This window comes from Emydura macquarii, unplaced genomic scaffold (genome assembly GCF_026122565.2).
Source record: "Emydura macquarii macquarii isolate MOO-44397 ecotype Brisbane River unplaced genomic scaffold, CSIRO-AGI_Emac_v2 contig_2473, whole genome shotgun sequence".
NCBI classification, from domain to species: domain Eukaryota; kingdom Metazoa; phylum Chordata; order Testudines; family Chelidae; genus Emydura; species Emydura macquarii.
In genome coordinates, this window is record NW_027132610.1 from 20,469,255 (window position 1) to 20,495,096 (window position 25,842).

At 38.2% G+C, this 25,842-nt stretch overlaps 1 protein-coding gene across 1 annotated transcript in view; it reads left to right on the forward strand.

The window, feature by feature from the left end:
- The window catches only part of SUCLA2 (succinate-CoA ligase ADP-forming subunit beta), a 43,566-nt gene extending 20,658 nt beyond the window's left edge, over positions 1 to 22,908 (forward strand). The window contains exons 3-11 of the mRNA XM_067563120.1: positions 1,866 to 1,965; positions 2,194 to 2,356; positions 5,605 to 5,733; positions 6,181 to 6,319; positions 10,877 to 11,038; positions 11,127 to 11,269; positions 19,519 to 19,639; positions 20,110 to 20,198; positions 21,976 to 22,908. Of these exons, the coding sequence (XP_067419221.1) occupies positions 1,866 to 1,965; positions 2,194 to 2,356; positions 5,605 to 5,733; positions 6,181 to 6,319; positions 10,877 to 11,038; positions 11,127 to 11,269; positions 19,519 to 19,639; positions 20,110 to 20,198; positions 21,976 to 22,050 (1,121 nt within the window). The 3' untranslated portion in view covers positions 22,051 to 22,908. The remainder of the gene's footprint in view (positions 1 to 1,865; positions 1,966 to 2,193; positions 2,357 to 5,604; positions 5,734 to 6,180; positions 6,320 to 10,876; positions 11,039 to 11,126; positions 11,270 to 19,518; positions 19,640 to 20,109; positions 20,199 to 21,975) is intronic.
- Positions 22,909 to 25,842: the final 2,934 nt, after the last annotated feature.

The window sequence follows — 25,842 nt, forward strand, 5'->3', positions numbered from 1 at the left end:
TCAGTAGATAGCTTCACAAATCCTATTTGATATTTATGTCTTGGATGTAAAAGTCATAGTAAGTCTACGTGTACTCACATCTTAATTTGTAAATTCTCTTAAAATATTTTATACCAAAGAGATTGATAGTGACAGAATTTTAGAGAGCTGCTTATAGCTATTTTTTTTTTATTTTTTAAAAGCACTGGATTGGCTAATACTTTTCACTGCATAGTTAACTCAGATGATAATTAGAGTATTGTCCCTAATGTGACTCCTGCACAAACTCAACTTGATTGTGACTTTTAATTTGAGTTGGCTGGCCTGTTGAATATAGGCTAAAACTTAAGTTAGCACAACTCAACAGCTGCCATGACCAATTTGTTGTATGATAGCAGGCTAGTTCAATTTGAGTGCTGCTAGTCCGCCACTGCCTTTCCAAACTTTTCCCCAATCCCCACCCAGAAAGCATAGACAGGTTCTCCCACAATTCACTGAAGAAAAAATTCATAGATGAGTTTATCTTCTGGCAGTACAAAGAACCATGGGACATGGCCCCAGAAGGCCAGGTTTACACTACAAAGTTTTGTTGGCTTAACTATGTTGGTGAAGGGTGGGGGGGGGGAGGGGAAACACACCCCATAGCAAAAGCCCTAGTAGAGATACTCATCTGTCAGCATAGCTAATGCCTTTCAGGAGCTGGTGTTACTATGTCAGCAAAAAAACTCCTCCTGTCATCTGCATCTACTATATTGGGGGGGGAGGGGGAGTCTGCCAGTATAACTATACCAGCAAAGCATTTATAGGGTAGATGAGGTCTTCTATGCCATCTCCAGGGGGAGAGAGGAAACTGCTTTAAAGTACCTTCCCAAAGATTATGGCTGTCTACACCAGAAGTGCTATACTTTGTATACAATGCCAGCAAAGTGCTCCTAGTATGGGTGCAGCTTATGCTGGCAAAGCTGTTTTTTTACTAGTATAGTTTTTTCTAGTGTGCCCACCTTCTGAGCAAAACAAGCTATAATTGTAAAAGTGCGGTTTTGCCAGTACTGTTTTGCTGGTGTAACTGCATCTGTGCAGGGGTTTCTTTTGACAGAAGCATGTCACTCAGGGATCACCTCTCTTGCACCCTTGACCGATATAGCATGGCCTACAGACGTCTGTAATGTAGACATATAATTGATTTAGGCTGAATTAAGCAGCTTAACCGCCTAAAAGTTATATTCTCTATTCTCATGTTCTTCTCACAAAAACTGGTAGATTCATTTAGGCCCTTACTTCTGCCAAACACTCCAGTACATGCTTAAGTGGTCTGCTGGATTGGGGCCTTAGTTGGTTGCACGAACGCTACTTGTTTGGAAGCTAACTTGAGAAAGTGTCTCAGTTGTATACCCTAATGGGCAAGACCGCACATAGGATGGATGCATACAGCTATTCATTCTTGCGCACCCAAGAAAATCCTGGCTAATGATGACTTGAAAAGTCATATATTGACAGCTAAGGATGTAAATAATACTGAGATCTGAGAGAATGTTTATCAATTAGATTATATATACAAATGATTGAATGACTGATGAAACCAAAAGTCAGGTTGTACGTTTTAATAAATAGACTTTGACTGCAAATCCAGGCACTGCTTCTTGAGCTGGAGCTCTCCTAGATTTGTTTGTACGTCAGCCTCATTTTTTTTTTTTTTGGTCAAGAGAAAACATTGAGTAACGTAAGTGAGAGTTGTTCTGCCATCTTAGTCTCAATGATCTGTGCTCTATCTTGTGTGTTCAGGGGAAATAAACTGAAAATAGTGTTGGGTATGCTATGTAGAAAACTGATTAATTTAGGAGTCATGAGTGACAAATTTTGGCATATGTTTTGTTTTTTAATTCTAGGTTCAAAGGACCTTGTGGTAAAAGCTCAGGTTTTAGCTGGTGGTAGAGGAAAAGGAACCTTTGAAGGTGGCCTCAAAGGTGGAGTGAAAATAGTTTTTTCGTAAGTTGTATTTCTAAATTACCAGGTAAATTGAAAATATCTTCAATCCATTTATATGGCTTGGAATTTTAATTTGATTAAAATGCCTTGTAGACTATGAAGAAGTTCCAAACTAGGTAAGAATTTATTTTTACTGTAGACTAATATATAGAACTCTAAACATTAATTCATTCTACTCTCTTTACTCCAGCATTTCTCTTGTCACATTCTGAGCTTCTTTTATTCTAGTCCAGAAGAAGCAAAAGAGATTTCCTCCAAAATGATTGGAAAGAAGTTGTTTACCAAGCAGACAGGAGAAAAGGGCAGGATATGCAATCAAGTATTTATCTGTGAGCGCAGATATCCCAGGAGAGAATACTATTTTGCAATAACTATGGAAAGGTCATTTCAAGTAAGTAACTTTAGAAATAGTGCTCTTAAAATGAATGTGGTATATTTGGAATTGAAAGAATATTACCGCTGTTCTTCACTGGGTCATATTTCTATTTGAAACTGTTGTACTGAACTTTACTTTCTGTTTGGTAGCATGACCTTGGACTGCATGCTTTTAAACACTTCAAATACCAAAGTAATTTGCTTGGCACAATGCAATTAAAGGAATGCTACATAACTGGATATCTGTAGCACTGACATTTCTGAACTGCAGAGTTACATAATTGCAGTGGGATAGAGAATTGGTCTAATTTCTGGCTCCTTGACCGTACTTAATTTTAAGCAGTTGGGGACTAATTTTAAACATGCAGCCTCAGCTGTCTAAAGAGGTGCAGAGCAAGAAGATGACCAAGATTTTAAAAGATGGGTGTCCAAAGTCAGGTTCCTGTGTCTATTCAGCGATGTAAGTGACCTGACTTTTAAATCGCTGATAGCTGGAAGAAGTATATTAGCATTTCTCCTCCTCCTAGGGAAGTTACATGCAATCCAACAATAGTACATAAACATTTGCATTTTTAATACGTCAGACTCCCCCAAACCTCCAAACTTAATACAGTAAGTTTTAACTTAATATAACGTTTGTCCAGGATATTGCATGTCTGTCACACCTTCTTCTTCACTATACAGTGGCTGTTTAGGCTCTTCCTATTAATTCAGATCTAAACACTTTGAAGCATTCCTTGAAGTAATCTGTGTGCCTCTGGTTCTGTAGGTGTTCAATTCTTAATTTTATAGAGGAAACGTGTGCATTGGATTTTCTTTGAGTTAGTTGATTTGTCTATTCAGTACCTCATGTTTCATGAAGGTTAAATAATCTGATACATTAACGAAATTAATGAATCAACACAGCTTCACTACAGGAAACACCTCAGGAAAGAAGATGGCTTTTAGTCTCTAGAGGACTGAATCAAATTTAGAAGCATTATAGATATGGGATGAGCATTAAACTTAAAATTACACTAGCTCAATGAGAGTGACATATAATTCTATGGTGACGATCCATTGTAGTGTTTATAAGAAGTTATTTAGTTTAGCCTCTAGCAAAGCTCCTTATTTCTAATATTAACGATATTGATGCCTCCTGGAGATGTCATGTCATGTATGTGTGTAGGGGTTGCATTTGACTCCTGCACAAGCTGAGACCATCCAATTGTTAGTTCTGTTGCACACATCACCAACATCTTCTCTCCAGGTTACACCTTTGTGCTAGGCTTATTTCTGTTGGGAGCACACCCTACAAAGTACAACTACATCATTGAAATTCAGAGCTGGAGCAGATGGCCCCTGGAAGCTTTCTTGTTTGGTGCAATGGTGCTAGAAAGCCTGCAGAGATGATGGTTCAGTAAATTCTGTAGATTACTCTCTGTGTTATAAGAACTTTTTTGGAAAAGATACCTGCTCTCTGATTTAGAATTTCTATGCAAATCAGGCATAGTGGGTGAACTGGAAAATGTCTAACTTGTATTCTATCTACTCCTTTTCCCCCTGCTCTTTCTCTTAGGTTCAGGGGCCTCTTCCCTATCTCCCCAATTTGCATAGAAATTATAGGAAACTGCTGAACATTTCAATCTTAAACACCCACAAATTTCTAAACTACTATATATCATGACACCCAGAGTTTTCTAATTTCTATATGAGTGACAAAGTGGATAAAATGTTTACCTCATGTATGCCACAAGGTGGCATTAAAATACCACAAATAGCTATATTTTATCCACTAAAAATTTCACATTATTCAGGCAAGATTGTTTATCACATACATGTCCACCATGATAGATTAAACCAAATTAGATGGCCTTTTTTGTGACTGACTTATAAAACAGAACTATGTTGACAGGATTGCATTGGTAACTAGCTTATTGCTTATAAATTTGAGGCTGTTTTTTGGACAAGAATTCTCCTAATGATTGGTGATTCTCAGCACATAATTAACACCATCCATGTTTTCCTAGAATTGTAAGAGATTTTTTTTTTTTTTTTTAAGTGAGGATTCTGTGGTGTATCCCATGCATTCTGATAGCGTCAAACTTTGCTTCAAAAAATAAAACTCTTAAGGGCAGAAGCAGCTGAAGGAGTGAAATGTGCTTGTCATGTCTTAAGCAGAACTAATACTACCTTTTGGGCTTTAACTATACTGCATTGTAATTATGCCTGAAACCGTTTTCAAAAGCACTTGTAGCTTTCCTTGCAGCTGCATTCATTATGTGGCTGTCAAAATATTAAGAATTGGTTCTAGAACCTTTGTTTTGGAAGAAGGGCATCCAACATGATGGCTTTTTTTTTTTTTAAAGGGTCTGTCCAATGCAGCAACAATCAGGCTCTCTACGACTGTAATTGTAGTTAGTTGTCAAGTATGTTTTTTTTAAAACCCTACTCACATGCTCGTAGGAAGTGCCGACTTAATAGCCAACAAGTGGAAGTCTCTCATTATGCATACAACAAGTACCGCATGTGTAGTGGCAGTAAATGTTGCTTGACTCATATGAGCAAACATGCCTGAATCCTGAACTTGATGGACCATTTCCAGAGGTATAGGATTGTTCAGTCTCCATGCCCATTGTGTCCATGGTGCCCCTTGGTCCTGTTGGGTTTAATTGTGAAAGTTGCTTTTTTGACACATTTTATGCACTGTGAAATGGGATTAACACTACTAAACTCATGTCCCTGAACAATCAAGCACTGTGTGACAAGTTTTCAGAGATGGTTATAGTTATCAACACTTGTGATCCACTGTGAACACGAATAGAGTGCATCAACTATTGCAAATGGCTCTGCAGACCTAGATTTACCTTTAGAGGCTTGAGTGTGGTAAACTATGAAGAAAATGAAGGTTATTCCCTGTTCATTGACAGCATGACCTAAAGAAGGGATTCACTGGGTGTGATGTTCCATTGCATAACTGCATTTTTCTGTCCTAACTTTAAGCCAGCATGGCATGTTCTTCCCACAGTATAAATAGTGGTATTAACATAGGAAAACCTTTCTTTTAATATAAGGGTTTAGATCCAAGAAATTTTCCAACTCATTGTATATCTTAAAAGTCTTGTATAAGTATCCTGAATGAAAAGGTAGCAACAGTAAGAGAATAAAAGGCAACTTTAGTGGATTGCCAAAAGCCAACAATCTCATACTTTGAAATATTTGTGGAAAGAATTAAAATAATGAATGATATAAAAGTCTTACCATTGAAATTTTCTCTTTCTTTAGGGTCCTGTACTGATAGGCAGCGCTCATGGTGGTGTTAACATTGAAGATGTTGCTGCAGAGAATCCTGATGCGATAATTAAGGAACCCATTGATATTGTGGAAGGCATCAAAAAGGAACAAGCTGTTAGGGTACTATAGCATACTTTTTCACACAGAAATAGAGGGAGTTTTGCTTTTGTAAATATACTTAATAAATTTTATACAGCCTTTTGTGCTGATTAAAGAAACCTGACACTTCCTAACAATTTTATATGAGCTATTTTAATGTAGTGTTTAGTTTACAATAAAGTAAATCTAGCTCCATATGTGAGAACTTTAGACCAGTTTATAGTCTGGGATCCTTAATTTCACTGTCCCTTGTAGGATCAATGCAATTGAGTGTTTTAAAAAAACAAAAGATAGGAGCCACTCTCTGCAGGGTAGGTGAAGTTCTATAGCTACAGGCTAGACTTGTATAGCTGTGTTAAAATTAAAAATAATTAATATTAAGCTGTGAGGTTCCTAACTTTCAATCATAAATCAAGATTTTTAGTGCCTAAGCTGATTACCAAAATACTTTTTTTTTTTTACTTTCAGTTGGCCCAGAAAATGGGATTTCCCCCTAACCTGGTGGATGAAGCAGCAGATAATATGATCAAGATCTATAATCTCTTTATGAAATATGATGCCACCATGGTAGAAATAAACCCGATGGTAGAAGATGCATCAGGAATTGGTAAAGTACCTTCCTTATAGAATTTTTTTAGACGGACAGTTTGAATCTGTGCAGAGCATGTTGCCTGATATTGGGGTTCTGCTAAAGTTTCTATAGTAATAGGATTTACCACTAACACGGTGCTTTGAAAAATATAGTAAAAACTGACTGTGGCACCTAAATATCTGCAAGCATATTCAGTACTGGAACTGGGGGTCCTCTACGTGGTGTGAATTCTATGCAAACTATTGGGGGCTGGCTTCATATCGCTCTGTTTTTTGGAATTTTCTTTCATCTCAAACATGGACTGCAATATTCATGCTAACACCCTATATATTTAGATGGTCAAATCAGCTTTTGAATAGTAGTTAAGATGGGACTTAAACTAGTTTATGTGAAATATTTGTGCTGTAAACATGTATTCTAAGAACATACAAAACTACTGTACCATGCTGCTAATACTGAATGCATCCTAAGGCTGCCATGCATGGTAATCCATAAAGGCAGCTAAAGTTTAACGTTCTGATGGAGATTGACTCTGGTTTTTGTTGAGCTTGGGGGTATAACAAGCTTTGGTAACACGGACCTGTAAGAATCAGTATTTCTTCCTGAGAGAAAAACAAGAATGAAGTTGCATTCAATTGTGTGCAATAATAGCTTTTCCTCTTGGAAAGAATCCAAGATCTTATAATTCCTTAAGTACAAATTTACCTTATTTCCTTTGGTTTAGATGTTGAACTCTTTAGACCTAGATTTTAAGAAGTGACTGCACTATTGAGTGCTCAGCTGGAAACATTTTGAATGTGCAATTTTCAGACATTAGGCCTTTTCTGAAAATAGGGCTCTTCTAAGGTTTTTCCAAGCCGATACCCAAAAACTGAGTGCCCCAAAGTACTAGTGACTTCTGACTCTTCATCCTAGACACTGAAGGAAGTGGAATGTCTTAACTCCACTTCCTTGCCAAATGTAAGTGTTTGACAGACATTTTCCTCTTATGTCTTTAGAGTGAACTGCCAATCTCTTATGTTGCCAGTAGATACTCTCTTGATGCCCAATCATAGATAAACAATCTTTTGGATTTACTTCTTTTCTAAGTTTTGTTCCTTAATTTAGAATTTTGCTAAGGAAACTACAGGCATGGCCGTAGTTTGCAGGGGAGGTAGAGGGTTGTTGCCCCTCCAAAGTGCAAATCTTGGGCAGTTGCAGAATTTGCCCCCTCATGCGCAGCCCTATTGGCCTGACTGGAACTATTTCCCCCTTTCTTCCCCCCAATATAGAAGTCAAACTATGCCTATAAGTACAGGATACCCAAGAAATGCAGTTTTTAATCAGATGTGGATTAATTTAAACTCTCTTCTCTGAAATAAATCAAAAGTCAATGTAGAAAACTATTGCTGCTTTAGAGGATATTTCTTTTCTTCAGTTTTGACTTTGCAGCAATTAAGAATAACTGTCTTAAAGTCAACAGACTTGTTCAGACAGCCTAAATTCAGATATAATAAATACTAAATTATAGCTATATTTCCTTCACCCAAAGCTTACAGTATTTCATGCAGTTTCTTGGTAAGGAGTTACGTTATAATGAAAACAATATCTTAATTTGAAGTCTCTCTCTGCCACAACAGTTTTTGTTAGTATATATTGTCCTTTGAAAGCTGCTGGAATGTTGTAGGAATCTGCACTTCTTTGCTGTTTCTCCTTACTAATTTTCAGTATTAGTCTCGGCATGATCCTTGCTGTTCAGATTTGCACATTTAGTTTTGTGCGGGCAGTTCAGTTCACTTCTTATACAAGCGTGTTGGGATGAAGATTACATTGTATGTCACTTTTTTTTAATGGAAATTGTGCTTCATATTCCAAACTTAGATCTAGGATAGTTGGGACTCTATTTTTCAGTTTCCTTAATATCTGATATTTCCTCAATGTAAGGAGGAGATGTAAGGAGTCTGTGTAAGCTTTTAATATCACCTTCCCTAATCTCCATCCACTATCTGTGGATGAAACGTCCTTGGTGTTCTGGTGGGACTGTCCTTGCATTTCTTTTGACTTAGTTATATGCTCTTTATGAAGCACATAGGTTTCTTTTAAATTAAACCTGAGCGTGTGGCTTTTTAAAAAAAGAGGTATAAAGGGCATGGTGGAAGGAATAATTGAGTGGAAGTTCCTTATTTAGGTGAGTTTGTCTTAATTGTTCTAGACACAGTACTACTAGAAATGCAACAAATATTGTAAAAATCACTCTTCAGGAAATGCATTATATGCTTAAAGGCACTTGTAAGTTAGGAGACCAGAGATTAGGTAATGCCGCTGATGTGAGGTAATCTGATATTATCTAGACGTGTAATATTTACATGAAGTATTTTTAGTAGAACTTCGCATCCAAGAGTTTTAAAAGAGCTTGCTGAGAAGTTTGAACAATTAATGTTAATTTGGGAAATTCCAGAAGACTGGAAGAAAGCTACTGTGCTAATATTTATAAAGGATAAATGGGGTTGATCCTGGGTAAGATAATGGAGCAACTGATAGGGACTTGATTGATCAAGAATTAAAGGAGGGTAATTGAGTTGATAGCAATCAGCATAGGTTTATGGAAAATAGATCCTGTCTAATTAACTTGACTTTTTTTTTTTTAAGATTACAAGTTTGCTAAAGGTAATAGTGTAGATGTAATATATGTACAACTTCTGTAATGCATTTGACTTGGTACCACAAGACATTTTGTTTGAAAAACTAGAACGATACAAAATTAACATGGCACATGTCAAATAGATTAAAAGATTGATACTTGGCATGATGCTGTTTAACACTTTGATCAATGATCTGGTAGAAAACATAAAACGTTCATTGATAAAGTTTGCAGATGACACACAAATTGGAGGAGTGATAAATAATGAAGAGGTTAGGTCACTGATAGAGTGATCTGAATCACTTGGTAAACTAGGCAAAAGCAAACAGTGTGCATTTTAATATGGATACATGTAAATGTATACATCTAGAAGCAAAAAGTACAGGCCATTCTTACAAGATGGGGGACTCTATTCTGGGGAGCATTGACTCTGTGGAAAAGATTTGGGGGTCATGGTGAATAATCAGCTGAACATGAGCTCCCAGTACCATGCTGTGGCCTAAAGGGCTAGTGTGATCCTTGGTTGCTTAAATAAGGGAATCTCGGGGGAGTAGAGAGGTTTATTTTACCTCTGTATTTGACATTGGTGTGACCACTGCTGGATTCCTCTGTCCAGTTCTGGTGTCTACAATTCAAGAAGGATGTTGATAAATTGGAGAGGGTTCAGAGATGCGCTATGAGAATGATTAAAGGATTAGAAACATGCCTTATAGTGATAGACTGAAGGAGCTCAATCTGTTTATTTTAACAAAGAGAAGGTTAAGGAGTGACTTGATTAGTTTATAAGTAAATAAATGGGGAACAGAAATTTGATAATAGACTGCTCTGTAGTCTAGCAGACAAAGGTGTAATAAGACCCAGTGGATGGAAATTGAAGCTAGACAAATTGACTGGAAATGAAGCATAAACAACTTACCAATTTACCAAGGGTTGTGGTGGATTTTCTATCACTGGCAATTTTAAAATTCAGATTGGATGTTTTCTATAATTTTAGAGCCCTGAAAATCTGTAGATATTCACTTTATATCCACGGACCATTTTTGCTGATCGTGGCTTGGATGCGGATACAAATTTTGTATCTGCGCTGAGCTCTAGTGATCTCCTCACTGAAATCAGGATGATGCTGTAACAGATGAGATGAGGGCAAGGCAGATGCTTTTGGCCCCAATAGAAGAAGGTGTGCGGGGCCGAGGAGGTGGAGACAGAGCTCTGACTACAGCACAGTCTCACCCGAATGGAGTGGCTGTCACCCACCCTCAGATTCCAGCTCGGCTCTCTGAATCATGCAGCAGTGAGCTGTGATATGTGACAATAGCCTTGAAAACTAGTGGGCGGCAACGACAGACACTGTGAGGAGAGTAGTTGTCGCCACTGTCTGTCCTGGCCAGGTCTATGTGTGTGAGGGCTGCTGTGGTTGCGTAGGGGTGTCCAAGTCAGAGGGACACCTCTGGGAGGGTGGCACAGCACATGAGGGCCCAGGATTGTTTCCTCCTTGCCCAAAGTGGGGAAGGAGGTGCGGAGCGGGTGGTGGGGCAGGAGGTCTCTTGGGAGAAGTGGGGTGTGGTTGGGGCGTGAGGGCTTGGCACAGCCCTGCATCATTGGTGCTCAGTGACCTGTGGAGCTGTTAGAGCCCTGCAAATCCATGGATATCCGCTTTATATCCACGGACCATTTTTGCAGATTGGATGTGGATACAAATTTTGTATCTGTGCAGGGGTCTAATTATTTTAGTGCAGTTATGTGGCTTGTTTTTATACAGGAGGTCAGAATAGATGATCACAATGGCCCATTCTGGCCTTGGAATCTATGGAGTGAAGACTTCATGGGTTAGCATATAAGCCCCAGAGAGAATTATTTGTTGCCCTAATGTACAATAGAATAAATATTTCAGAGAACTATTTGACCTTTTTAAAGTTAAAGGTGTTAAACAATTTTTTTATTTGTTTCCCAAGTGATGTGTATGGACGCAAAGATAAACTTTGATAGCAATTCGTTCTATCGTCAGCAGAAAATCTTTGATCTGCAGGACTGGACACAGGAGGACGAGAGAGACAGGGATGCAGCTAAAGCAGACCTCAACTACATAGGACTAGAGGGGAACATAGGCTGTCTAGGTTTGTATGTTCTACATAATAGATGTTTAAGTGCCTTTGATGTACTTGCTGCTAATGGAGTTCTTAAATGTAACTCTTTTTCTTACAGTGAATGGTGCTGGTTTGGCTATGGCCACAATGGATATAATTAAACTTCACGGAGGCACTCCAGCAAACTTCCTTGATGTTGGTGGTGGCGCTACAGTACAGCAAGTAACAGAAGCCTTTAAACTTATTACTTCAGATAAAAAGGTAAGACAAGGGTTGATATTTCAAAGTTCTGCATTGTTGAATAATAACTATTTTAAAATGCTGTGTATTGTATGTTTTCTCTGGTAGACTTGTTTTTTAAAGGTAAGCTACAAAGAGGAGAGAACTGTGCTCTCTTCGCTATTTTACTATATGGATAAAAAAAGACCTGAAAAACAAGTTCAGCTTTTTTCTACATGTTTCTTACTTTTCTTTAAGTCTGTCAGTAATATCAGCCTTCTTTCCTGATCTTTGCTGAAAGACTGGAGAACTGAAGTAGGAAGTTTCTCAGCCTTCAATTGAAGGGACAAGCATGTGTACTTGAATCTCCCATCGACCCTTTTCTAAAAATGTCTGTCAATTGCACAGATTTCAGACGGTTGTGATGTAATCCCAGTAGTTCCCTACTTTTTCCTGAGCAGTTAACTGGCAAAATCAGGAGAAGACACCTAACACTTCTAATGTGTGTGAGAGGAGGGGAGGAACAGCAAGAAGCAAAAACCCTGTTCTGAAGAAAACTTTCAGGCTTCTTATAAAGATTTTTTTTGTATTAAAAGGTCGCTGCCGAACTTCCTTCTTTGCAGGTCACTTTTTTTAGTGGGAATTAAGAATACTCCCTTTTTAAAATAAAACTAGAATTTTCTAATAGAATTAGCAGAAGAAAAGAGAATAAATAAAGTAATACTTTCCTGTGTAATTTGAAGGTAAGTTAAAGATAATAGCAAATTAAGTAGAAACAACTGTTCTCCAGTATCTGACAAAAGCACTTAGATGCAGCATAAATAGGGAGAATATCCATTGCTACATATATTCAGAATAAACAGTAAACAACTTACCTTTTAATTATTTTTGCAGCTTCAGCTCTGGTGTGCTCTTTTTAAGTAAAAGTACACTTGGCAGACTCAAATGAACAAAACAGTAACTTGATCCCTGGTTTCAAAAATCACATGTGTAGTACTGTAAGCAAGTACAGAGATACTGTTACTAACCTTTTAAAAATCCTTAAAGCTGTTTAACTGTCCTTGCTGTACAAACTAAATAGTTTAAAACCAAGCTGTCTTATTACACTAGATAATTTTGGTATTGCTTAAGAAATTCTGCTTTATTTGTTTTTGGATCAGTGGCCAGCTAAGCTAAAAACGTGTGTCCTAGAAAATCCTAAGCATGTGCTTTCCTTGTTTGAAAAGGAATTTGAAACTGCATGTATGTTGGTGCCATGTTAGTCTTGTCTATCTCTTACTTGGGTGCCAAACCTGCAATTAGATCCATGCTGGTGCACATTTACACCTATGCAAATCCAGTTGCAGGATTCCAGCCTTAGATAGTAATGGGTATTGTCTGACTTATACATAAACTTTAAGATTCTAAGGCACTATTCGGTAACATAGTAGATAAAATCATTTTGATAACTGGCCATAACTTTGGGTGGGCATGGAAAGAACTCTAGAGCTGCCCTCATACTGATAGATAGAAGTAATGCCACAAAGGAGAGCCGGGTTTATTTGCCACTCTGCATTAACAATCCTTTACTTTAAGTTTGAGGCCTTCACCTACCCACTTCCAGTTCATATTTTCTCCTCATTCATTCAGTGAAGATTTTAAGAAGGTCACTCTATTCCCTCTTTCCATCCCCTGCCTCCCAAACTTCTTTCCCTGAATCCCCAATCCTTTTTTTTTTGCCTCCTTAATTAAATCATTCCCTCAGTATGCTCAAATTCAAAGTACATCAGAAAGCAATATTGCCCAGGAGTACTCGTTGGTATCTTTTTTGGAGTACTTCATCTCTTTCTGTAGAATAGAGACGAGCTTGAAGGGAGTCACTAGTGCAAGTCTGGTTTTGCATATGCAGTATCCCTTTGATTTTGTATCATCAATCATGCTGAAAAATAGAACTTGGTATCCATGGCATCACTGCTTGCTTGTATTCTATCTCCATTGAGGGTTCTGTCTGCAGTGAAAAGGGCAGGCTGGCAGACACTATGGTTTGGTGAATAGATATTTGCTAACATGGATGTGAGTTGTGGTTCCATATAACAGTGGGGCACTTAGCAGATGAAGGGAGAGATTAGTACAGTTAAGAACAATGCCACATTTAATCCATACACCATAATCTTTTGTGGAATGCTGAGTGAAGAGGAAATCAGATGGGTAGTGACAGTTGTGCAGCTGGAAGGTTGGAGGTGATGAGAAATGAGTGATTCCAGAGGGATGGAGGTTTGTGGGAGCTGGGAAAAAGGCAGGAAATGTGTCCCTGAGCAGTAGGTGAGGTTGACAGGAAGAGACAGAACAGAGGCTGATGGTAGGAAATGAAGAGGTGACTAATACAGTGATATGTGCTGCATTAAAAGCCTGAGATGGCTGTGAGTTAGTGGGGGAAGAGCTGCTGAGCTAGCTGTGGAGAAATGAGAAATGGTTGACACAGAGGTGATCAAGGGTTTTGCAGCGTAATAGGAGTACTGACTCTTAGTCCACACAGTGATCTGGGTGCACTGTCATGTTAAGATGAAGTTAAAGTAAAACACTTACCTGTTCCTTTCTGGGGTTATAGATCAAGATAAAATAAGTAATGTTACCTCTGCATAGCTCTTCAAATGAAAGATCGTTCAAAGTGTTTTCCGTCAACTATCTAGATATGAAAGTGCATTACAGCTATAAGTAGGCTCTCAAACTCTCTCAGGTAGTAGCAGGGGGATGCATGTTTAGTTGTGTTGTGGGCTAGGACCATCTCCTTTCTTTCAGGGAGGCTTTGCTGCTGCTGCAGTGTACTTACACAGAGAGTGCTTGGATGGCTTGCTGACAAAACAGCTCTTTGATAGAAGCTGAATTATTAGTGCTTGTCATGGCTAGGTCCTGGGATCCCAGCAATCATGTTGGTTCAAGTATCCCACAACAGGAATTGATAGGAACCCTCCTAAACTATAGTAGACTTGACTCAAGTTTGTCTCCTCTTAAACCCTAAAACACTTTGCCTGATGAGAACTATTGAGACAATAGTCTTGATACAAGCTGATGTGTAGCAATGGAATCATTTCCTCAACAGTATTCATTAAACCCATGGCATAACTTCCACATGGAGCATGTTCTACACAGGTTGAGATACTGTCTGGTCAAGGACCAAGAAGTCATGACATAATAGTCCCTGTGAATTGTGTTTATTAGGAATCTGATTTCATATTTTAAAGATCAAAATCCAGAATATACACATTTCAGTCATTTGGCTGGTTGACTGAGTAATTATGCTTGCATGTATGGCTAAAGAGGCTTAATGTAAATTTAATTCTGTGAAGAAAGACTTTCATGTCTTAAAATTGTTAAATGATTGCCAATTAACTGCGAATCAGGTCACAGTTCTTACCATTTTTCCTTGTTAATTTTGTTCTCAAAGATCATAGCATTTCAAGGGCTTTAAAATTTAACTTAAATGTATATAGATTGAAATGATTGTCTTCTGTGGCATCTCTTCACAACAGACTGTAAATACATTTTTAAAACTAATGCATGGGGATGTTTTCAGATTTGTCATCAAGGTGGAGTTTAAACTGGGCTGTGTTTGTGACCTTTAAAGGAGATTAGATAGCACAGTGATAGATGACTTGACTTGGATATGTTTTTAAGGTATGGGTGAACACCAATGGCCTCTGAACTCATAGCATCCTTGGAATAAATATCCTTGAGTCATTGTGATAGCTCAGTGAACACCTTTGTCCAGTATCCAGCAGTATTTAAAATCTTAAAATGATTGAATGTGCTTAAATACAGGAAATATGACCTGACAAATCATGTGCACAGATGAGAATGCTTGCTGTATCATTTGCCTGCGGTCAGGCATCTGCGAAGGGATTGACATATTTGTCTCATTCAGGCATTTGGGGAATTCTTCCAGTCTTTATTATAGACAGAAAACTCTCAAGATTAGCACAAGGCTACCCCAAAAAGCTGTGAAGAAGAGCTTCTCAAAGTAGCCAGAGTTGGCTTCAGCTATTGAACGCAAGGACTGTGCTTCCCTCGAGGCCCAGTGGGGGAGACATTGTCATTCTACAAAACCTCGAGCTTCACTGCAAGCAGTGTGCCTGATATCAGTGGTACTGAGCTCCAGCTCACTAGATGATACTTAGTTTCTCCAGAAGAAGTACCAGCAGGAAGTGCAGAGAGCCATTTGCTTTCCTGACATTCTGCTGTTCTGAAGCCTGGACTCCAGATAGCTTCACCTCAAAGCCTCTAGTGTCCTCTCCCTAGAGATTCAAGACTGGGAAACTGATCTGAAATGGTGTTTGAGGACATGTGGAGATCAATCCTGTTCATCTTGAAGACCATGGTATTTCCTCTGTTGCTTGCTGCAGACCTTGCATTGAAGAATATCAGAGCTCTTATTGCAATCAAAGCACTCCTTGTGCAGCATACTTTCATGTCGAGGTGGGCTCATTTAGTAAATTAGGTATCTGCATTCACACTGATTTCATGCTGCCTTATGCATTGAAGGTCTGAGCACAGCAATTATCAAAATCTTCAGAAGCACTGTTGATGTTCTGGTCTTTCCCATCTCCTAGCATTGGTTGCTAGAGGTGAGAATTGGACAGTGATCCAGTTAATCTATTCCCTGTCCACCTTTAGTAAATTTTTGCAGATGGGCTTGTACTGTGGTCTGAAGGCCATTGTGCTTCTGGCTCTATTGGGCTAGTTGAGGGCCCCTATCAAGAGCAATTTGTCACCAGTTCCTTGTGTTTGTCTAGGCCTAGTTGGCTTAAGCACCTCAGCTAAACTCAGCTGCTTTGACAGAACACATCAGTCTTTCAATATAATAATCTGACCCTGAAACACATTTAAATTACTAGTTTTATTGTAAGTTTAACCCTTGAGACAGATGGTTGGAAACTTAAGTTTTAAGTAAATGTTTTTTAAAAATCTGATTTTAAACATCTTTTTTTGTCCACACTGAAATTTTGTGGAGTCTGAGTCAGGTGTAGAATCCAGGAGTCCTGAATCCTAGCCTGCATGCTCTAACCAAATAACCATCCTCCCTATCTACTTGCTTTCCAGCCAGGCTCCTTACACCCTTCTGTAGGCCCTCAACTAATTTTTCCTTGTCTGATTTTTCTCCACACCCCCCATAATGCTTTTTTTCATGCCACTCTGTACCAACACGGAGGCATTGCCGACCTGGTAACTACAGAAATGATCAAATCATTCCCTCAGACAGGTGTTATAGCTATGTCAGTCCCAGGATATTAGAGAGACAAGGTGGGTGAGGTAATATCTCTTGTTGGACCAATGTCTGTTGTGGGGAGGGGAAGAGAAGTTTTTGAGCCACCACAGAACTCTTCTTCAGGTCTCAATTAATGCAGCCCAATATGTCATTAGCCTTCTTGGTAACAAAGGCACACTGTTGACTCATATCTAGTTCTTGTCCACTGTAACCCCCAGGTCCTTTTCTGCAGAACTGCTGCTTAGCCACTCGGTTTCCAGCCTGTAGCAGTGCATGGGATTCTTCTGTCCTAAGTGCAGGACTCTGCACTTGTCCTTGTTAAACCTTATCAGATTTCTTTTGGCCCAATCCTCCAATTTGTCTAGGTCACTTTGTATCCTATCCCTACCTTCCAGCGTATTTACCACTCCCACCAGTTCAATGTCACCTGTGAATTTGCTGAGGGTGCAATCCACCCCAACCTCCAGATCATTAATGAAGATGTTGAACAAAACTGGCCCTAGGACTGATCCCTGGGGCACTCTGCTTGCTGCCAACTAGACATCAAGCTGTTGGTCACTACCCATTGAGCCCGATGATCTAGCCAGCTTTCTATCTACCTTATAGTCAATTGATCCAACCCATCCATCTTTAACTGGCTGGCAAGAATACTGTGGGAGACAATATCAAAAGCTTTGCTAAAGTCAAGGTATCTCATGTCCACCGCTTTCTCCACATCCACAGAGCCAGTTCTCTCATCCTAGAAGGCAGTCAGGTTGGTCAGGCATGCCCTTGGTGAATCCCTGCTGACTGTTCCTGATCACCTTCCTCTCCACCAAGTGCTTCAAAATGGATTCCTTGAGGCCCTGCTCCATGATTTTTCCAGGGACCAAGGTGAGGCTGACCGGTCTGTAGTTCCCCGGATCCTAGTCCTTCCCTTTTTTGAAGATGGGCACTATATTTGCCTTTTTCCAGTTGTCTGGGACCTCCCCCAATTGCCACAAGTTTTCAAAGATAATGGCCAACTCCCTCAGCCCCCTCTGATGCATTGCATCTGGCCCCAGAGACTTATGCATATCCAGCTTTTCTAAATGGTCTGGAACCTACTCTCTCACCACTGAGGGCTGCTCACATCCTCTCCATACTGTGCTGCGCAGTGCAGTAGTCTGAGAACTAACCTTGTCTGTGAAGATAGAGGCAAAAAAAGCATTGAGTACTTCAGCTGTTTCCACATCATCTGCCTCCCCCATTCAGTAAGGGGCCCATGTTTTCCCTGACCACCACCTTGTTGCTAACATATCAGTAGAAACCCTTCTTGTTACCCTTCACATCCCTTGCTAGCTGCAACTCCAGTTTGCTTCGGCCTTCCTGATTTCATCCCTGCATGCTTGAGCAATATTTTTATACTACTCCTTAGTCATCTGTCCAAGCTTCCACTTCTTGTAAGTTTTCTATTTGTGTTTAAGCTCACCGAAGATTTCTCTGTTAAGCCAAGCTGGTCACTTGCCATCTTTGCTATTCTTTCTGCACATTGGGATGGTTTGTTCCTGCTCTCTTAGTAAAGCTTCTTTAAAATACAGTCAGCTCTCCTGGACTCCTGTACCCCTCATATTTGCCTCCCATGGGATCCTGCCCATCAATTCTTTGTGGGAGTCACTCTACTTTTCTGAAGTCCAGGCTCCGTATTCTGCTGCTCTCCTTTCTTCCTTTTGTCAGGATCCAGAACTCTACCATCTCATGGTCACTGCTGCCTAGGTTGCCACCCATTTCTACTTTCCTTACCAATTCATCCCTGTTTGTGAGTAGCAGGTCAAGAGGAACACAGCACCTAGTTGGTTCCTTCAGCACTTGAGTAATCATACTGCTCTCTTACATACAGTGCAACTCCTCCACCTTTTCTCCCCTGCCTGTCCTTGAACAGTTTATACCCGTCCTTGACAATGCTCCAATCATGTGAGTTACCCCACCAAGTCTCTGTTATTCCAGTCACATCATAGTTCCTTGACTGTGCCAGGACTTCCAATTCTTCCTGCTTGTTTCCCAGGCTTCTTGCATTCACATACAGGTATCTCAGATAGCTAACCGATTGCCCTTCTTTCTCAATACGAATCAGGAGGCCTCCCCTGTTGCACCCTCCTTCTTGTGCTTCCTCCTGGTGTCCCACTTCAAGGTCATTCTTGGCAGTGTCATTGGTGCCCATGTGGAGGGGTAGCTGTGTGAGGGCTTGATGAGAACAATTATGACATTGATTTTTAATAGCTGAGGTTTAATCTTTTTTGTTTTGTTTGAATAAAAGTAATTGCTTTTTCCAGAAAATTGGCTGAACAAGACTAAATAATTAGCAAGCAAAGTTAAGGCGCAGTCATTTTTACATTTTTGTTAGAGATCAAAAGGTTTTTCTTTGGTTTGCATCTTATTGCAGTTAACTATTCTCTTTATAAAGAATAAATCATTCTGATTTTTAAGAAGCTATTAGTACCTATTACTCTTGGTGTTTTAAATGGGAAATTTAGAAACTTTCCAAAAACAAAAATAAACCACGGAGAGTCTTTGAAGCGTAAGTGGCACTACTTTGCAATAATTGTCCTGCAGTACCGTAGAATCCCGTTTATCCGACCCTTCCATTATCTGGCTCTCCGTATTAACTGAACTACCAGTGCACACAGGTCCAGAAGCGGATGATCACTCCCGTGGCCACTAGATGGTGCTGCAACTTGCACTTCCCCATTCTCCAGATTGTCTGAATTTTTGATTATCCGATCTGGACCCTGTCTCAATTAGACTGGGTCAGTGGGGTTCTACTGTACACTATTTTACAGATGAGTAACTTGTCTGCTGAATTCGTCTAGAATATGAATGAAGGCTTTCTTAAACCATGTGCTTAGCATTGGGTTTTTGGGACTTGAATTTTTAGAACTGATTTGTTGCCCATCTGAGTGGGCTGAATCCCATTTTTATCTGATGTGATGGTCTTCTTGCTACTTGTTAAAACTTCATAATATTTGAGTAAGATGGTGGATCTGTGTTCTGTCATTAAATGTATAATCCTACATGCTGCTTCCGTATGTAGGTACTGGCTATTCTGGTGAATATTTTTGGAGGCATTATGCGATGTGATGTTATTGCACAAGGTATCATTATGGCAGTAAAGGATTTGGACCTAACAATACCTATTGTTGTACGGTTACAAGGTGAGCACTCTTCAATATACTGTGTAAATCTAAGTCTTTGGATTTATGTATGTTAATAGTGCTCCTAGGTGCTAGAGTAATACTAATAATAGCGATCACTGTGTTTAGCAGTTCACTTAATGTGTAGCAAAATTGCTTATAAACAGAAGAATATTTTGTAAAGAGAAATATATATTAACCGTCTAAAACCCAATGTTTCTCTTGGTGACTATTAAATATTAGCTACTTACTGTACTGGGTTTTCTGTGATTTTGACATTTTGGAACAGCAAATCTAACTTGCTGCTACTGTAAATGCCTTCTAGTATATACTGTACTTATCTCAATTATGAGATGTCTTGGTAGATCTCTCTTGGAAAACTTGATCACCCCTGCTCTCCCTGTCTCTGATTGAAGCTGGTAGTTTGTAGGTCATTATCTCATTCAGTACTGAATTCTGTTATGTAAAGCTGCTATTTTTTTTTTTTAAAGGTACACGAGTTGACGATGCCAAAGCTTTAATAACAGCTAGTGGCCTCAAAATCCTTGCCTGTGATGACTTGGATGAAGCTGCTAAAATGGTGAGCAAGAAAGCTTTTTACATAACTCTTTGTAATAGATGCTATGCTCTAACAGGAAGTCTTAGTAAGGATTTATCTTCCCCCAGTCAACTTAAAACAGTAGTCTAAGATAAAATATTGGAAGCATTGAAGATGACTGACACTATAGATCCAAAGTATTTCCCAAAGCAGTGAGTTAACTGGTAAGGCAGTGACTTTGTAGGCAGAATCTGTTTTACACCAAACTAGGAACCTGCTCTGGTGCTAGAGAGGAATATTGGCCAGATTATTGCCTATTTTTATAAAAGAGCCAAGAGATCTTTAACTTTGTAGATGGGACCTCAAGTTAAAATCTCATCTGAAAAGGCTGCACTTCTAACAGCGCACAGCTCTTTGGTGGTATACTTTTAGATAATCACTTGTAGTAGTATAAGACCCAGGTAAATATTTGAACTCTTTAATAAGCAAGGGAGCTACCAGTGTATAATATGAACCATTTGTTGTGTTAGCTCCTGGGCTTGAATTCTCCAGAACTACCTGCATTCAGTGGAAGAACCTGTTCACCCTGATCCACAAAATTCTGAGTTTAAGGGCACAGTGGAAATCCTGTTAAGCTGGTCAAGCTTTTGGTTGATCACTAGAATACTTCTGCAGCAGGGAGTTTTGGTTTTAGACCTATTTGTATAAGACGCCCACCATCCAAAACTATTGGTACCATTTTATAAACAAAGAAATAAGTCTTTTAATATTAACATGACCCAAATTAATTTGTTTTGTTAATCTAAAGTTATATCCTACATACCAACAAGTAAATCACTTATAAAAGGTAGTAGTAGTTTAAAAATAACATACATTTCTCAAGAGAATATTTACTTGTGTTAAAAGAGCTCTCTGGTTGTTACTTGTGTTAAGAGCTCACTAGGATTGAGGCCTATTGTTCTGAGCACTGTATATATGTATATTAAAATATAAGGATTTGTCTACACTTGAAAATTAACAGGGATTAAAGTAGGCATTAATTTTTAAAGTGCAATGTGTGGGTATTCTCTTGTTTGGGAGTGGCTTGTTCCTGTTTACTTTAACCCACTTTCAACATGGCTTAAACTAAACAGGAACAAGGCACTCCTGTTCCAGAACAAGTGTCCACATATGCAACTTTCAGGTACAATGTTTTGTAGACAAGTCCTAACTTCCTGAAGAATTTTGTCTTAAAACATGATGCAGCAAGTAGGTGTAACAAACAAATGGAAGTGGGAAAATGAGGGTAAGAGTAATAGGATCATATGATTGGGTAGATTAGTTAAGCACAATTTGCTGGTTTTATAAAGCTATGAATAAACATCATAAACGTCTATTAGTAATCCATGCTGGCCTCTAAACTAGACAAATGTAGACTAGGAAAAAAGTGCATATTTTAACAGTGATGATAATTAACAATTGGAACAACTTAACAAGGTTTGTGATGGATTCTTCATCACAGGAAATTTCTTAAATCCAGAATCTTAGATCTTTTTCTAAAAGAGATGCTCTGGTTCCACCATAGGTATTAAACTTGAAACAGGAATTAAATATAGGAAAGTTGTGTGGCCTGTGGTATGCAGAAGGTCATACTGCATGATCACAGTGGTCTCTTCTGGCCTTTAAATTTAATAATCTATTTCTTCATATTGCAAGCTCTTTCTGATAGTCTATTTTAGAAAGTAATATCTCATTGAACTCCTAAAATTTAGTAATGTCATTTGTTACACTGTTAATATTTCTTTCTCTCTTTATAACTTTATTTCCTTTTTTCCCCCAGGTTGTGAAACTTTCAGAAATAGTGACCTTAGCAAAGCAAGCTCAGGTGGATGTTAAATTTCAGTTGCCAATCTGATCTGGGAAGTTTTGGAAGTGTCTAATATAGTCTCTTGAAGTACTGTGTTCTGTTGGTTTTTTCCTCTTTTGTGTGTGGAAGGTTTAATTGCTTGACAGGCGCACAAACTTTAAAGTACCTGGTCTTTAATGTTAATATTCAAAATGGTCAGAGTTCACATAAAAGTGCTGTTATTGCTGATACGTAGTCTTTTTTAGGTTGCAGTTCCCCCTCCTTCAGCTTCTGCTGCAGAATGTCACTTGCAATATTCTTGTTTATTATCGTCAAAAACAAAGTTATTTTGTTGGAAAATAGATTTTTCTGAATAAAATCTGAAGTTACTTTAATTGTATATTCATATTAGCTCCAGTAAATATAAACATGATGACTAGACTCTCTAGTGCTCATAAGATGGAGGAATGTATTGAAACGGTATTTTTTAGTGGAGACCTTTATGCTCTGCAGTATAATGAGTGGATTTGAGCATACCAATCATTATTTATAAAGTGTATTTGAATATACCCAGCAACATTCTAGAAGTGCTTTGCGGATCTCATCAGTTAAATATCAGGACAGCGTAACAACCACTACAAAATGTACTGTAGCCATTAAGTCTTCATGGTTTCTGGTGCTTATTAAAAAGCATCATTTAGCTTTGTATATGAACAATAAAGCATATTTCCTGAAGTGTGGCAGACATGACATACAGAGAATTAGAATGTCAATTGTAAATTAATAAAACCTCCCCAAGCGTTCAGTATTATGTTTTTCCTTTGTCCACTTTGATTAATCAGTCACATAGTTAAATGAGCCCATGAAGGAATTGATAGTGTTTAAGCCAAAAGGCAAAGTGGTTTTTAAGTAAATCTGTAAAAACAGCGTTTCTGTTCTGGCACTTCTTTGGTGAATTGCATTGCAGCATATAAACTTACAGTAACCTAGTATGTGATACAATGGTGCTTATATAGTGTCTTGTGTGTACTGTATTATACTAAAAGTGGACATACAGATCTTCCCAGTCTGGCTTCTCTGTAAGGAAAGGCACTATAATAGGAAGGCACTGGAAAGCATCTATATTATGAGAAATGCCACACAAACCAACCAATGGGATATCTTGTCCTGTTCCATTTTGTTTACCTTGCAGCATTTTTCAGTGTTAAGTGACCAAAAAAAAAAAAACCAACCAAAAAACTAAAGGAATTTGGGCAAATATAATAAAATTCCCTTACCTGTGCTGCTAACATACATTAAATTGATATTTTTTAAAAAAAAATCTATTTTATTTTTCACCACTTTTTGTTTTTCTTTTTTGTTTTAACTTGTCGTATCTGGGATAATGACAAGTCAAGTTAGTATCTAGGCATCTTCACTTGCTGGTTCTTTAGTATATTCACAGTGGTATTGGGTTGAATGTCTGTGGGGGAACTTTTTTATTAGTTTTTATTAGAGAGAGTCCAGAAGCCCCCATTGGGATTGTCCCTTTGTGCTAGTTGTTGCACAAATGCGCTTGTGCTACTGTCCACTTTATGGTGCATTATAAACACTGAAAAAATACCCTTAAAAAGTCAGTTAAGTTTGTGTTGTGTAGGATGGATGTTACATCATTAACCTTGCTGATGATATGTGTGTGTGCTTGGAGATGCTGGCAATGGATTTCACAAAGGGAGCTTTCTTAAACTCAGAGCTAAGAAATTGGGAGGGTGAGAAGGGGAAAGGAGTAATTGAAGTGTAGAAAAGTTTACAGAAAATTGCATGTTTGGAGGGAGGGCTGAGATTTGACATGTTAAATGAGCAGCTGAGGTTTAAGAATTCTGCAGTGATAACAAATGGGAAAAGTGGTTAAAATAGGTTTTTATAGGTTTGTGAATTAAAATGAGTGAAAGATTTGACATTAAACTTGAGTGAGTGTGGTTATAACTTGAAAAGTGATTAAAATACATTGGAGAGGTCTGTGATTGTCTCAATAGACTTCCATATCAAATGTCTTCAATTTACAAGTGTTTCTGTTAGCCTTGCGCATTCAGGTTTAGTTGGTGTGCTTTCTCTCAAAATTGCAATAATGAAGTTTCTTCCAGGCAAATTAGATCCTTGGTGTAACACCTGTGCCAACCCCATTGCCTTCAAAGGATTTACACAGGTAGCTAGTTTGACTTTATATTTCTGTTGATACACAGGAAGGAATAGAATCCTGCTCACTATTAGGTTGTAGAGCTAACAAAACTAAAAAGAAATAAAAATATTTGCTACTAAAATCAGATGCAACTAAATACCTGATAAATCTTTTCCATTTGTTTAAGGTGCCACTCGTTTACAGTAAGTTTTTTAGAGTAAAACTGCACTTTAAAATGAAAAGATAAAGTGAAGGGCAGAAATGCTTTGATCTAGTCAAAAGTGACACACTACAATTGGGAAACAATGCAAATGCTTTGGAATAAAACTGTCATGGATCTCATTAGTTTCAAGGTGAGTGAGGTAATATTTTTTTTATTGGGCCAACTTCTGTTGGTGAAAGAGACAAGCTTTTGAGTTTACACAGAATCTTCAGCTCGAAAGCTTCTCTCTCTCTCTGACTAACAAAAGTTGGTTCAATAAAAGATATTACCTCACCCATCTTGTCTCTTTAATATCCTGGGACCAACATGACTGCTTGAAATTGTTTTTTTTCCTGAATAAAGTGTTCTCTGCAAAACAAAATTCTGAAAAACTTGGTTTGGGTCAATTGAAATATTTCATTTTCATTTTGATGGTATAGATTTATTTAATTTTACTTTATAAATTGGTATAATAGAAAATAAAAATAAAACAAATATAAAATTACAATCTGTTGGTGCATTTTCCCCAATGTTAAATGTCTCTGGATGTGTCTATGAAAGCGAGAGAGAATAGACCTGTGTTCATATATATCAAGCATTTTTCATTAACAGATTGGTTTGAATATTTTTTCGTGTTCCATTTATGACCAATGAAAATTGATTGTTTGCATTACTAGGGAAGATTGCTGCAGTAGCAAGGATTGTGAGGTGAAGGGTAGTGAACACAAAGGGTTAATTTTCCTCACGACTTAGATGACAATGTATTAGGCTAGTGAATAGCTACGGAGGAAATTTCGTGTTAAGCATTCAGCATCTTTAGAGTCCCTGAATTTAATTCAGGAATCAAAATAATGGTTACAGTGAAGAAAAGCACAGCACCGAGAAAAGTCTGAAAGGTCACTGAGACTCAGAGAGGTATGACTCTACCATTGTGTGGATCAATGGATAATGGACAACTAGGTATCAAAATATTAAACCATCATGTGCCATAGTGCAAAATTGTTAAGAACAATCATGCACAAAAGGAAATTCTTTTATATTCCTGCCAGGACAAAAAAAACTTGCTTGAGAATTGACTTTTTAAATGTTTTACATTCATTGGAGCTCAGACCTGTTAGCCAGGAATTTTTGTTCTGCTTACTTTTGCGGTGTAGTTGGGATAAAAGTGCAATCTCCAGGTTCTAATTTTTCCCAATTCAATTGATGTTGCTTTTTAATTTTGGTGTTTGTTGATCAGATGTCTTTTTTGTATTAAGCAGAATACAACTAGTGCAGAGTTCCACAGTAATTGGAACCTCAAATTTGAAATCAGACAACTGGATTCCTTTAGACATTAGGGTGAAACATTTATCACCCTGCTTAGTAATTCTGAGTTTTGTTATAACACAAGCATGTGGATTTAAATACAAATATTAACTTTTAACTGAAAAAAGTTGGTTTGAAACAACATCAAAATGTTCCAACATTTTTTTATTTATTTCTAAGTGAAATTTTGTCAAAA